Source organism: Zerene cesonia, chromosome 10, assembly GCF_012273895.1.
Source record: "Zerene cesonia ecotype Mississippi chromosome 10, Zerene_cesonia_1.1, whole genome shotgun sequence".
In the NCBI taxonomy this organism is placed as follows: Eukaryota; Metazoa; Arthropoda; class Insecta; order Lepidoptera; family Pieridae; genus Zerene; species Zerene cesonia.
Genome location: NC_052111.1, coordinates 432,161 through 444,630, shown reverse-complemented (window position 1 = coordinate 444,630; position 12,470 = coordinate 432,161). Strand labels below are relative to the sequence as shown.

At 39.2% G+C, this 12,470-nt stretch overlaps 1 protein-coding gene across 6 annotated transcripts in view; it reads right to left on the bottom strand.

Annotated features, from left to right (window-relative positions):
• Window positions 1-12,470, bottom strand: part of LOC119829816 (kinesin-like protein KIF13B) — a 100,541-nt gene that overhangs the window by 11,408 nt on the left and 76,663 nt on the right. For 3 of the 6 annotated variants that reach the window (XM_038352544.1, XM_038352545.1, XM_038352547.1), the window contains exons 7-28: window positions 12,248-12,395; window positions 11,699-11,878; window positions 10,218-10,317; window positions 9,562-9,710; window positions 8,835-9,081; window positions 8,442-8,585; window positions 7,937-8,047; window positions 7,336-7,559; window positions 6,830-6,985; window positions 6,250-6,282; window positions 5,771-5,932; window positions 5,428-5,544; window positions 4,786-5,080; window positions 4,240-4,436; window positions 3,703-3,863; window positions 3,279-3,393; window positions 2,769-2,870; window positions 2,293-2,398; window positions 1,834-2,025; window positions 1,322-1,466; window positions 900-1,060; window positions 438-583 (exon numbers count right to left, since the gene is read on the bottom strand). In XM_038352544.1, the coding sequence (XP_038208472.1) occupies window positions 438-583; window positions 900-1,060; window positions 1,322-1,466; window positions 1,834-2,025; window positions 2,293-2,398; window positions 2,769-2,870; window positions 3,279-3,393; window positions 3,703-3,863; window positions 4,240-4,436; window positions 4,786-5,080; window positions 5,428-5,544; window positions 5,771-5,932; window positions 6,250-6,282; window positions 6,830-6,985; window positions 7,336-7,559; window positions 7,937-8,047; window positions 8,442-8,585; window positions 8,835-9,081; window positions 9,562-9,710; window positions 10,218-10,317; window positions 11,699-11,878; window positions 12,248-12,395 (3,391 nt within the window). The remainder of the gene's footprint in view (window positions 1-437; window positions 584-899; window positions 1,061-1,321; window positions 1,467-1,833; window positions 2,026-2,292; window positions 2,399-2,768; window positions 2,871-3,278; window positions 3,394-3,702; window positions 3,864-4,239; window positions 4,437-4,785; window positions 5,081-5,427; window positions 5,545-5,770; window positions 5,933-6,249; window positions 6,283-6,829; window positions 6,986-7,335; window positions 7,560-7,936; window positions 8,048-8,441; window positions 8,586-8,834; window positions 9,082-9,561; window positions 9,711-10,217; window positions 10,318-11,698; window positions 11,879-12,247; window positions 12,396-12,470) is intronic. The other 3 variants (XM_038352543.1, XM_038352546.1, XM_038352548.1) reach the window with 1 other exon arrangement.

Below are 12,470 nucleotides of genomic sequence, written 5' to 3'. Positions count from 1 at the left end.
TATGATTCTTCTTCACGCGTCATATAGCTAACATGCATTTTCATTTCGTGTAAGGAACGGAATGTCGCCGAACGCAAGGTGCAACAACAATAACCAATTATTTCTCATTCACTTGATGTATAGTGTGTTTGCGCCTGCATTTAGAACTACTGTTCGTTTTCAAGTAAGCGGTGTGAGTTGTGATCGTAAAATAAACTCCGCGTAAAAAAAAACAAAACATATTTTCATTGTTTCTTTTGTCATCTTTTAAATGAGCATTTATTGATGACAACTTTTTTGGTATAGGAAGATACTTCAATGTATATTTCGAATCAAACATGTTTCCGTTTGTCGGCTAACGCGGTTCGTACAAAATCATCAATACACGCTTGCGCAGTGTGGACACTACGAGCTAAACTGTGTCTTATCGTATCGCAATAGAGTCCACAATGGTATACCTGCGAGAAGTTGGGCACGGAGGCCGTCTTGCGCATGGTGACGGGCTGGCCGCGCGCCTGCTCCAGCTCCTTGACGGCGACGCTCTGCCGCAGGCGGTCCAGGGTGAGGATGCTCTCCACTGCGCTCACGCCTCGCGTGTATTTCTCTGGAAAATGTAAAGATAAGTCATATTTTACCTATAAAAAAATCCATTTATTTCAATTGCCAAGGTAAATAAAAATTTTCGCAAACCTTTATTGAAATAAAAAGCAAAGAAGGACATGTCGATACCAATGTAACGAGACCAAGCTAATTAAGTGCCCTATTAATCCGATAGCTCTATATCCTTGTATATAACCTGTTCTACGTACAATGGCCAAGATCCGTGATAACCTAAAATTTAAACTTAATAAAGCTTCACAGTTACACAGTTACCTATTAATTGAGCTATTGTGAAAGCTTATATCTAAGCGCACACTGACCGATATAAGTCTCCCCGTCAGCGAAGCTGGAGTCCTCCCCGGTGGCGGCGATCTGCGCCAGGCTCTCGCGCTCCTCCAGCTCCTCCGACGCTTTGGGGATGTTGGACACCACCTCGTACGTGACGCCGGTTTGCGTCAGCTGATCCGTCCTGGAATACGTGCTAGGTTTTACGAACGGTGCAAGGGGAGGGGAGGTTGGATTAGTAAGAATTTGTCAAATAATTTTAAAGAAGTATTTATGAGTTAGTTAATTATTGTAACTATAACATTTTATAACAAACAAAATACCTATTTCTAATCAATATTTGTGTCCAAATAAATTACTCACTGAAAATTCTATCGGTTTGACATTGAAACATTCCCAGCTGTATCAAATACTTGCCATGTGCAAATTTGTAACACGAAACAAAGCAGTTACCTACCTAACTATCTTCTTCCGTATCCGGTCAGTGAGGCTCTGCCGCTTGTATATGTTGAGCGCGAGGCGCTTGCGCAGGATCAGCTCCATCGGCGCGGGATGGGACAGCCGCACTGTTGTCTTCAGTATCAGGTACACACGTTCGTTGGCTGTATATTTATTTTTATCTTGAAATTAAGGCAACAATAGAAAATAATCTGAACCATACCTAATACCTAAATCATAATATGAGATATTAAATTAAATATCTCTTTCATATAATATGAAATATTAAATTAAATATATCATTCATTATTCCTATTTACTAAATAAAAAGTCCTATTTCCGTCAAACAGCATACCCTTCATTTATATTTAATTATGTACTTTCCACAGTGGAATTAAGTTAAAAGTTAGTTAATTCTAGTACATAATAAAATATACGTTTAAATACATCAAAATAGTCTTCAGTGCACAATAAAGTGTCAGTTTGCAGGTAGTTTTTTTTCCACATAATTTCGCTAATTAGCCCCCTCACCCTCGGTGATCCGGTTGAGGTACTGCGAGTCGTGTATGGAGGAGTCCCAGGCGGCGGCCGCACTCACGTCCTTGTGGTGGTGCTGCACCAGCTGCAGCTCGTAGAACTTGTTGCCGTGCTCCTTGGGCAGGATCGAGTGCAGCCCGGCCACCGACACCTCCTCTCCCGAGCCGTGCGTCGTCAGATCATCCGCTGAAACGGTGAATATTGTTATAAATATTTGTAAATAATTCTACCCGATGCCCGTATTAAGCAGTTTCCTTATGAGCATCAGACTTTAGATTTTTACATAGACAATAGATTTTGAGTGCTACTGCGACGAAATAAGGTCTCAATTTCAATTACTGGTTTATACGTTTAACGTCACTCGGACATTTGTTAATAAGTACGTCGATAAGAATTCTTTAAAGTGATTTTCTACAAGATTTGCAAGAAAAATAATTTATGAAAAAAGAATACCGTTAAGATCCAGGAACAGCACCGGGATGTGTTGTTCCATACCGGGCGGGGGGTTCCACGCGGCCGGCGCTCCCGGAATTGGACTGCCGGGGCTTGGTACTAACACCTGTTATATATTCAATGTGTCATATTAAAATATCTAATTTAGTGTGTTACTTTATTAGTACGAATTTTTCCCGTAATCAAAACACTTCTTTCAAAAAAAAAAAAAAAACACATCCCTGTAGTCCAAGCTTATATATAAGAAATTATACGTTTCCAATTTATTTATTATTATTTATTTATTTATTTATTTATTTTTTATTTATTTATTTATATTTATAACATAACATAGAAGTATTCATAACTGATGCAAATATTAAGTCAATAAATATATCCGACGAGATTTTGAATTTGAATAACTTAAATGATTTTATTCATGGTCAAACAATGTTATTCTGAAAAATTAAATAAAATGTTAGAACACTATAACGTACCGCATTTCTTTCCTCAGTGAGCGAAACCCACTGCTCAACCAGCGACTGCTCTCTCTCCATATCCCGTTCACTCTTCAACGACGGCGACATATTCACCAATTTCTAATATTAAAAATATATAAATTAGCAATAAATATGTATAAGATTAAATGACAACTGACAATTAAGGCAAAAAAAACATTTGCATTCATGTACGTTAGGCTAATATGTACGAAGATTTTATTTCATTTAAGGTTCAGACCTTAAATGAAATTTGGTACGATAGATAGATAGTTCAGGACCTGTGAGAGGATAGGGACGGGAACTATGCTGATTTATCTTTGACTACGCGGTCAAAGCAATGACGAGCGCGGAAAGCTAATAAGAGATATATTCCTTTTTTGTTTCTATCTTCTAATCTTGATAAATCTTTATATATAAATTTACTCAATGTACCTCGAAAATTTTCAAAACTAAATGTGCCACTTAATATTAATTAATTAAAAATATAATATAGCATATATAATGTACCTGCAGCTGTGCGTGCAAGTGCTGCCTCCGCCGCGCGAGCGCTTCGCTCCAGCGCTCGCGCAGCACCGCCAGGTCTTCTTCTTGGTACGAGTCGAGGGGCTTTTGTAGCCGCGACCTGATACAATCCAAAAAAAAAAAAATTTTAGCCCATATACTCAAACGCGTTATTGCAGAAACAAACATCGACAAGGATTTTTTATTGCCGTATAGTATTATTTCTATCTGCGTGTCAAAACACAAGCGCGCGTATATATATAAGCGTATATGCGTGTACTAGCCGCAAAGAATAGCTTATGCCAAATAATTATTCAATTAGATCGAGTAGTTTTGTACGGCTTCGTTATACATTTTTTTGTAAGGCAACCAATAATTTTTATTAATTCATTAATTAATCCATTCATTCGTTCGTTAATTGAATGTTCACCTGACGGTAACGGAGCCCACTTCGACGCTGACGATGTGCTGGCAGATGATGGGCAGCGTGCCCGAGTTGGCGGCGGGGCGCACGCGCACGGCCACGCGGCGCTGCTGGCCCTGCCGCAGCTGGTACACGCCGCCCGTCGGGATGTCCGCGCGCTGCGTCACCTGCACACCGCGCATATCGTCACCGACTTCACAAAATATGCTGCACTATTTGTAAGCTATGGCATAGCTTTTATCGTGGGCTTTGAGCGCGGCGAGTAAATCGAGAAATTACGTAATGAAAAAGAACCTGACATCACCCACTCCGACTAACGTTGTTTAAATTCGGCAGTTTTTAGCACGGTGTATGTGGTGTGCGTGCAAAAGCTTTAGGCAGACTACCAATATCAAACGTATTTTGATTTTTGAATACATTCAGTCGTAAGATACCGTGTCCTTATGCGATTTATAAATGTGTTGGCAATAAGGAAAACTATTGTACACCGGAGGGGGCGGGGCTTACGTTAAGTACAGTGTAACGCGCACTTTACACACTCACCTCGACGGGCGCGTACTCGCCCTGGTCGTTGAGCTCGTGTATCTCGACCCACAGCTCGATCTTGCGCGTGAGCTCCGCCCAGCGGTCGGCGAGCGAGCGCGCCTTGGCCAGCTGCTGCGCCTCCACCTCCCAGTTGCCGACCGCGCGGCTGAACCCCGCCGACCGGTGGCCCCACACTTCGATCGACAGCGCGCCCTCTATAACATGGTTAAAACCAACACAATTTAAATAAAATTTCACTAAAATAAAAAGAATATCAAAAACTATATCGAACCCCGTGATATTATAAACGCGAAACTAACACTGTCTGTCTTGTCTATTTTTCACGTTTAAACCGCTAAACAGATTAGGACGAAATTTGATACTTTCAAAAGTATTTCTTGTCCGGGAAATCCAAGAAACTGATGTGAGTTTTTTCTTTGACTACGCGGGCAAACCGCCAGCAAAAAGCTAGTATATAATATGAAAACACAAAGTATCTCGCACAACCTAATCTGCGACTTATACCCTACCGACCAAATTAATCTAAACGCAACAGATACTGACCCGCACAATGCTCAATGAACTCCTCCGTGAGCGGTATCGTAAAGTCCCGCCTATGATCGAAGCGGAATGTCACCAGCTGGTGGCGCGGCGAGGCGGCGGCCGGGTGTGCGGGGTGCGCGGGGTGCGGGGCGTGCGCAGGGAGCGCGGGGAGCGCGGGGGGAGGCGTGTCGGCGGACACCTGCGGCGCGACCACCACCGGCTCGCCGCCGCCCCACACCGAGTACTGGCAGAACACGAAGTTGGACAGCGAGGGGGGGAGCCCGCTCGCCTGCTTGATGACTACGCGGATAGTCACCTGGTAAATGGAAAACACTCGTTTAACGACTATATAAACGCTTATAGTACAGCTGGTAACTTGTTAAACAATATAATGGTAAATCGAGGATGTTCTTTCAATAAATGTATTCCAATACAGATTGAGAACTAACAGTGTGATATATGAAGCACATATTTTCAGAAGACAAGTTTTTATGTATCACATAAAATTGCTATTTACAAAAGGTACATTATTTTATGGGAAAAAAATTATTACATTTGATGGATTGAACCTATTAAAACAAATATACAGAAAATAATTTCATAAGCGCTTTCAAATACTTAGCAAAGATGTAGTAATTCTTAAAATTTTGAAGAATTCCTTACTTGTTGTGAAGCTGGATCGATAGGCTCATCGTCATCTCTCATATCTCCAGAACTGTCCGAGGCCGCTTCACAAATTCGGTCTTGTGGGAACTGACCCGATACTCTACTTATCTCAACCTACAAGACAAACGTAAAATTAAAAACAGAAGTAAATTACTTCTCGAAAGGGGATCACTTATTCTAGTTCTCTCCTGTCGCCACCTTCTTACTGTACCTAGGATGCGTGGTAGAGGTTGTAAGATAAGATAGCCTTGTTAACGAGGGAAAAGTTTATTTCTATTTTGTGTATTGATGTGCGCGAGTTCAATAAAGTGTTTTATGCTTTATATAATGCACCAATCACCTGCAACCTCCCGGCAACTTCTCCCTGCTGACTGATGATGGGCGTGTGATAATCTAGCGTCACGTCATGGAACAACGCCTCCAAGAAGATGTTGGCAACACCGATCAAGTTGTGATTCTCTTGCGATTCGTAGAATGGATCTAGCGCTTTTTCCTCCTGCTCCTGTTGAATTTTAGGGAAATTAAAAAGAGTTCTTAGGGTAGATAAAATAGAACGACATTTACATTTGATTTCTGTGAGATTATTTTAAGGCTATACGGGTGTTGATTTTGCAGCAAATAGAACTAAAGAACTAAGGTGGAAATGAAATATTAGGATTAAATATTTTGGTTCACTTTCCAAAATCCTAATTTATTATGGAAAATTGAAGCGCAAAATGTAAATTATAAAATAATAAAACATTTAAAACTACAATATGCCAAAAATACAAAAAAAAAACAAAAATAAACAATCCAAAAGCTACGCAAAGCTAAACGCACCGTTGGTGTTTCCACGTCTATTTGAGCTGCATCCTGAAATTAATAATGTATTTTGTATGTGCTCTTTACTATTTGCTGACTACGACATAATAAAGTACCCACTTGGTAGCTCATTTCTATCATTTTAAACTTTTTTCTAAATATTCGTGTAATACGTAAACATGTAGGCTAGTTTCGAGTGTAGACTCGTGCTTGGTAACTCAAATTTTTGGCTTGCATGTTACATAAGTTCTAATTTATTTACAATGGGCTATTATAAAATGCACTGAATGTTAATGGCAAAGCTAACATTGTAAAATGTTACCTACTTTACACGAGCTATCATTTTTTACTACCAATATTAATTGATACCATTAAAATTACAGTTTATATTTTGCCATGCCATGGTGCTTAAATTCATGAGATTGTAAAGCAAATTACTAAATCTATTTTCTTAACCCTCTATAACCACCAGTAACTAACAGTGTTGCTATATTGTATTAGACTTTCTTTTATCTTTTTGTTTCGAATGCCTGTTTATTAAACAAACACCGCCCATTAATATACCATTACGATTGCTTTTTCTTGTTTCGACACTCACATTGTCCTCATCGTCCGAGTGCTGCCTGTGCCGCCACTCGTCGTACATGTCGCGCATGTCCACCAACTTGTTCTCCAGCTTCTCCATGGACCACACCTGCGCGCCGCGCGTCGGCCGCTTCACCATGATGGCCGGTTCTGAGACGAACGCGCCGCGCTGTGGGGCAGATATACATTTATAATGGATAAAGAAAATGATGTACCGTTTGAATTGTGCAGGTTGATGGAAACTATTATGTTTCGATTAAATTATGACTTAAACATAATATATCTTGAAAACAGTTCATTACAATTATTCATATGCGTAGAAAGTGTGTTTTATGTGCTTTAAAAGCGTGTGCGTGTACGTCCATGTGGTGCGCTAATGTAGTGCGTGCGTGGCAGGCTGAGCGTGCGCGCTAGTGTAACCGTGTTCGCCAGTGAATAGTATGTGCGTTAGGTTAGGAGGTGTGATGTGCGGCCGCGCAGAGCGCGTACGCGTGCGGGTCAGGCAGAGCGTGCGCGCACCTTCCTGTTGGGGCTGAGGTTCTGCGGCGGGATCTGCAGCGTGACGCTGAAGCGCGTGTTGCGGCGCATCTCCTCGGCGAGGAAGTTGGCCTCCTGCACGAGCGCGTTGGCGCGCAGGATGTCCGCCTTGAGCCGCCCGATGGAGCGCTTGAACGTGTCGTCGCGCTCGGCCGCCCAGCGCTCCACGCGCGCCGCCGTCGTCGGCGTGCAGGCCGTCATTTTGCCTGCAAATACATTATATATTCAACAATTAATGTTAAAAATATTTTTATCATATAAAGCATAAAACTGAATATTTAATAAATTATTATGATCGTATATATAGTAAACTGGATTCAACTAACCTGTTAAGGTAATGTGTATTCTCAAAACAAACAGGAATCTAGGTCAGTGTTTTAGAATAATAAACCTACTAGAAAATTCAATAGGTAACTATATCTGACGAATCACTTACATTTTCAAATGTTAATATTAAATGCTTCGTTTATTTTTACTGTTCAGCCAAAAAGTATCATTCAAAGTTCTAGTTGATTAAATCCGAACGAGTACCTAAGAGAAAAATTTAAACAAGCACATGTTTGATATTAGAAGTTAATCTCACCTAATTTGAGCGGGTCATACGAATATGGTGGATAAGGCGTTGACGGAGACAAAATATTTCTCAATTGCTGAAACTGTCGTTCGTACTCTTGTCTCTGCTTTTCCAATGCAACTGAAATTGAATAAAAATGTTATTATAATTACAAATGCGGTTTGAAGCTATAGAATAATTAGACTAAAAAAGACATTGTGTACCTTTTTTTATATATTTAAAATGACGATTAGTCAAAACATAAAAATAACGAAATGGACAATTAATTTAATTTATCAATGTATCCAAAAGATGGCATTATATGCAACGACACATTTTGAATGGCGCAAACGAAATGTTTTCGTCAATTGGAGCCTTACCTGCCCGCCAGTTATGTAGTCTACATTTAGTAGTTTGAGGATCCACCCCTTTTCGATCGAGGAATTCCCCCTCCCTTTCTCTACCTTTCATGCTAAACTTTACACGAGGTAAAGCTGGCTATAAAATCACATTAATATTAAAATTTTAAACGAACCCTGTTTGTCCTCCTCGTGCTGGCGCTCGAGCCGCGAGATGGCGGTCTGTATGGGGTCGTTGCTGAGCTCGTTGAGCATGATCTCGTCCCGCGCGAAGTTGTAGTCGATCGGCTGCGCGGGAGTCTGCGGCTCCGACGCTGTCGCTGGAATGCGATGCGATCATTCAACCTCTTATACGACAATTACTTAATTTTCTTGCACTAGCTTAATTACTGTCACAAGATACCCATTTTTTTATATATATTTTGACCGTATTTTCTCTTTTTGAAATTGGTTTTTCAGATAAAAATAGAGCAAAAAAAAAGCGAACAAAGCCCCAGTATGTAGATACATATACATGGTTAGATATGTTTACGTGTTTGATTTTTTTGTACACAATAGAATTCTCATACCCAGCTCATTGGTATCCTTCGGACAGTTGACCCGGAAGAAGTGGTGATTTCCCCAGAGGATTCGATCGGCGTGTCCCAGCCTCACGCCCTCCAGCACGGGGGTTCCGTTCACGAAGCACCTGGCGGCGTTCAAGGGCTGCATGTGTAGGGCTCCGCCCTCCACTTGCAGCAGGCAGTGCTGGGGCTGGATACCGAGCCCGGATAGTTGAATATCGGCCGATCGGTCCGCGCCTACTAGCGTACGGTCCTATAACAAAAAAAAAAGGGATTTATAATATTGTAGAGTTAGAACACATTAGAAGTCAGGAGAATTGAAGGAATTAATTAATATCGTTTTAAGTCCCTTTATAGAATGCTGAACAGTATATATTTATAAAGATATAGGCTTCAAACAAACTAATATCGTGTGGAATATACTAAAAAGTTTACCAAATATATTGTAGTTTGGAAATTCTATTTGATAATAACCCTCATAGGAGGCCTGTGTCCCAGCAGTGGGAAAATATATGGGCTGATGATGATGATGATGATTTGATAATATGAAGTGTACATATTAAAAGCTATTTTTAACTATCAATATAAATAATAAGTTATAAACAAGAGGATCACATTCTAAAGTTACTATAATTATTCACTAAACATATTTTATCTCACAAAAGAGAAACTGTACCAAGTTACATATGAACCATAATATATCCCATGTAGCAGTTAACTAAGGCGAGCTCACCTTAAGATAATAAACCAAGAGCTCATTCAAAGAGGGATCGGCATTCAGGTTGACGAGATAGAACTTATTCTTCTCCACTTTGATGCCGCTCGCCTGCACGCTGATGCCCATCTTCTCTAAGGCATGTTGCCTTTCGCTTTGTATCCGTCCTGCGAAACAATTTAAGATTACATATCTACTACTTAAGATTACTATCTATATGAATAAAACGGAATCGTCAAATGTATTGCTAAGCGTATAACTCGAGAACGGCTGGACCATTTCAGATAATTATTCTTCAACATTTTTGTTATAGCACAAGGAAGGTTCTTAAGGCGGGGCGGGCCGCTAGTAATAAATTATAAATATGATACATATTGCAACTATTTCCCTTTCAGAATTATATGCAAGTATTTTGGTCATAAGTTTAGGCTCAAATCGATCCAATTAATTACATAAGGATACACAATACAAACGGAAAATAACTCTTTTTTTAATTGTAATTCTGTGGAGTCTCAAATAAATGTTTCTTTCTTTCTTTCTTTCTCTTTATTCATTAATATTACATAGATATAATACAATTTATGTACCTACAACAAACATACATTCCCTGCGTATAACAAAACACGTGTACTAACTACATCGTGCAAATAACAATTGGACGTCACTTCACTCACCGGTCTCCACAAGTTTCTCCTCCCAAGTGCGGGACATCTCCTTCATGAGGTGTTCACTTTGCGCCAACTTCTCGTGCACGTCCTCGCCGACCGGCGAGCCCTGTTTGCGAAAACTTTCTGTTTCAAACTAATCCTTTTGTGTGCCAACAATTTTGCAAAGCTTTTGTATCTGAACCATTGTTATTCCCACACTCTATTTTTGTATGTTTGGTTTGGTTATTTTCTGATTTCTTGGACTTCTAAACATTGTTTTTAAATTTTATTAAACTCTATAGAAATATGCTCTATTTTATATGTATATTAGAAGGATTCTTGAATAACATGTTTATTAAAAGTACCTAAGGAAATGACGAATATATCAACCACTATTCAATCAAACTAAACAAACCCCAAATATTTAAAACAACATTATTTACCCTACAGCAAACCCTTTTTCGTTATTGCTGATAAACAACGCAAAACTTTTTCCATTACACCCTACGCTACTAGCGTTGTTAAACACGAATACATATTCATGAGCTTTATGTATATTTTATCCTAGTTCAATATCTCTGTATCTAGACTTGCCTAGCCCCGTGCGAGCCTGATCCGTACATACCTAACCTCTTTTATCAAGGGCCCACGATATCTTTGAGATCGTCTCAACTGTGTCATACATTATTTTTTATATCTCCCAACTTCTCGATAAATACTTTATGGGAGTCCAAAACTTTCTATATAAAAACTAAAATAAAAGAAACGTAAAAAAAGAGCCTACAATTTTAGAGGATGTTTTTTCTTTATAGCTTAACTTTATACATATTATATTAATTTAGAATATTACTAAAAACTTTTCTTATTCGTTACGTACATTTTAATATGCTTTGACTACATAAATCCTTGTTTCAAAGCTATTATGCGAGAACGAAAATAATACGAAAGAAAATATGGATAACAAGGGTTCTATTGAGAACACAAAAGCTTGCTACAGCCGTAGCAGACTGCAGTCTTTCGTAACAAGTGAGCATTATCGTAGCGGATGAGCAAATATTGTCGTAGCGGATAAGGTGCGTTACCGTTGTCGTAGACCCCATTATTGTAGTATTAAAAACTTTATTTTTAAAAGCCATTACAACAATAAACCATATACTGATTAAGCCAGGCATAGAACGACTAAATGCAAAATAATAGTTCCTTAAAACATAAGAAAGACTTTTATTATTATATATTAAATATATTAATTATGTTTTACTAGTTTTTTTATCGCAACAGTAGCTAACGTTCAATTCAAATACATTTCTTCAACTTTCTTCAAAAAAGGAAGAGGTTATTGGTTACCCATAACTTTGATAAGGTGAACCGATTTTTACTATGCCTTTTTTATATGAATGGCTGATGCCCGCCAAGTGGTCTCATTTAAGTATGGTCACATATCTGTCAATTTGAATGCGGTTTAGTATTTTAGTCTTAAAAATAACAATTTCTATATTATGTACACATACCGTGGCATGCTTCAGCATCTCCTTGAGCGCCTCGACCTCCTGCCGCAGCTCCCGTATGATCCTCGCGTTCGGATCCTCGTTGACGACCGCGTGGTTCACTATTCGCTTCGCTCGGTCCGCGTATCGCAGTGTGGACAGTGTCTCCTCGTAATTGTCCGCGGCTGGTGATATCGTCGCTACCTGTGGGAGGTTAGTTCATATATGGATACTGAAGAAAATGTTTCGAGTATTAGCGTCCTGCGTTTTATGTGAGATAGATAAATTAATCATACATTTTTCACAAAACAAGAAGTACGTTACATAATTAATACAAAAAATGGTCAAATGAAGGAAGGTCAAATCTCAGAAAGGAAATCTTTTGAATTGATAAATAATATACTACTTTATTAAGAGAAATTACCAACTATATAAACGCTTGTAAATAACGCTATTGCAGAAAAAAACACATTTTTCAATTGACTTCAAAATAATTTATAACTTGGGAAATCATACTACCATCAACTATAAATAGTACAAATAATAAAATCAACAATAACCAACACAGCTCACCATAACAGTTTTACTGTTGCCCCCCAAATTATCTTTGAGCAACCAAGTGAGCACCGAGTCTCTGTACGGCACGAACTTGTCCTTGTTGTTCTTGCCCGACGACTGGTCTGCTAGCTTTGATATTACTAGGCCGAGTGTGGTTAATGACCTGGGGAAACAAATATAACGTTATGTCAGATTAAACCCCTACCTTTTTAAATGACTTAAAATATTACAATTAACA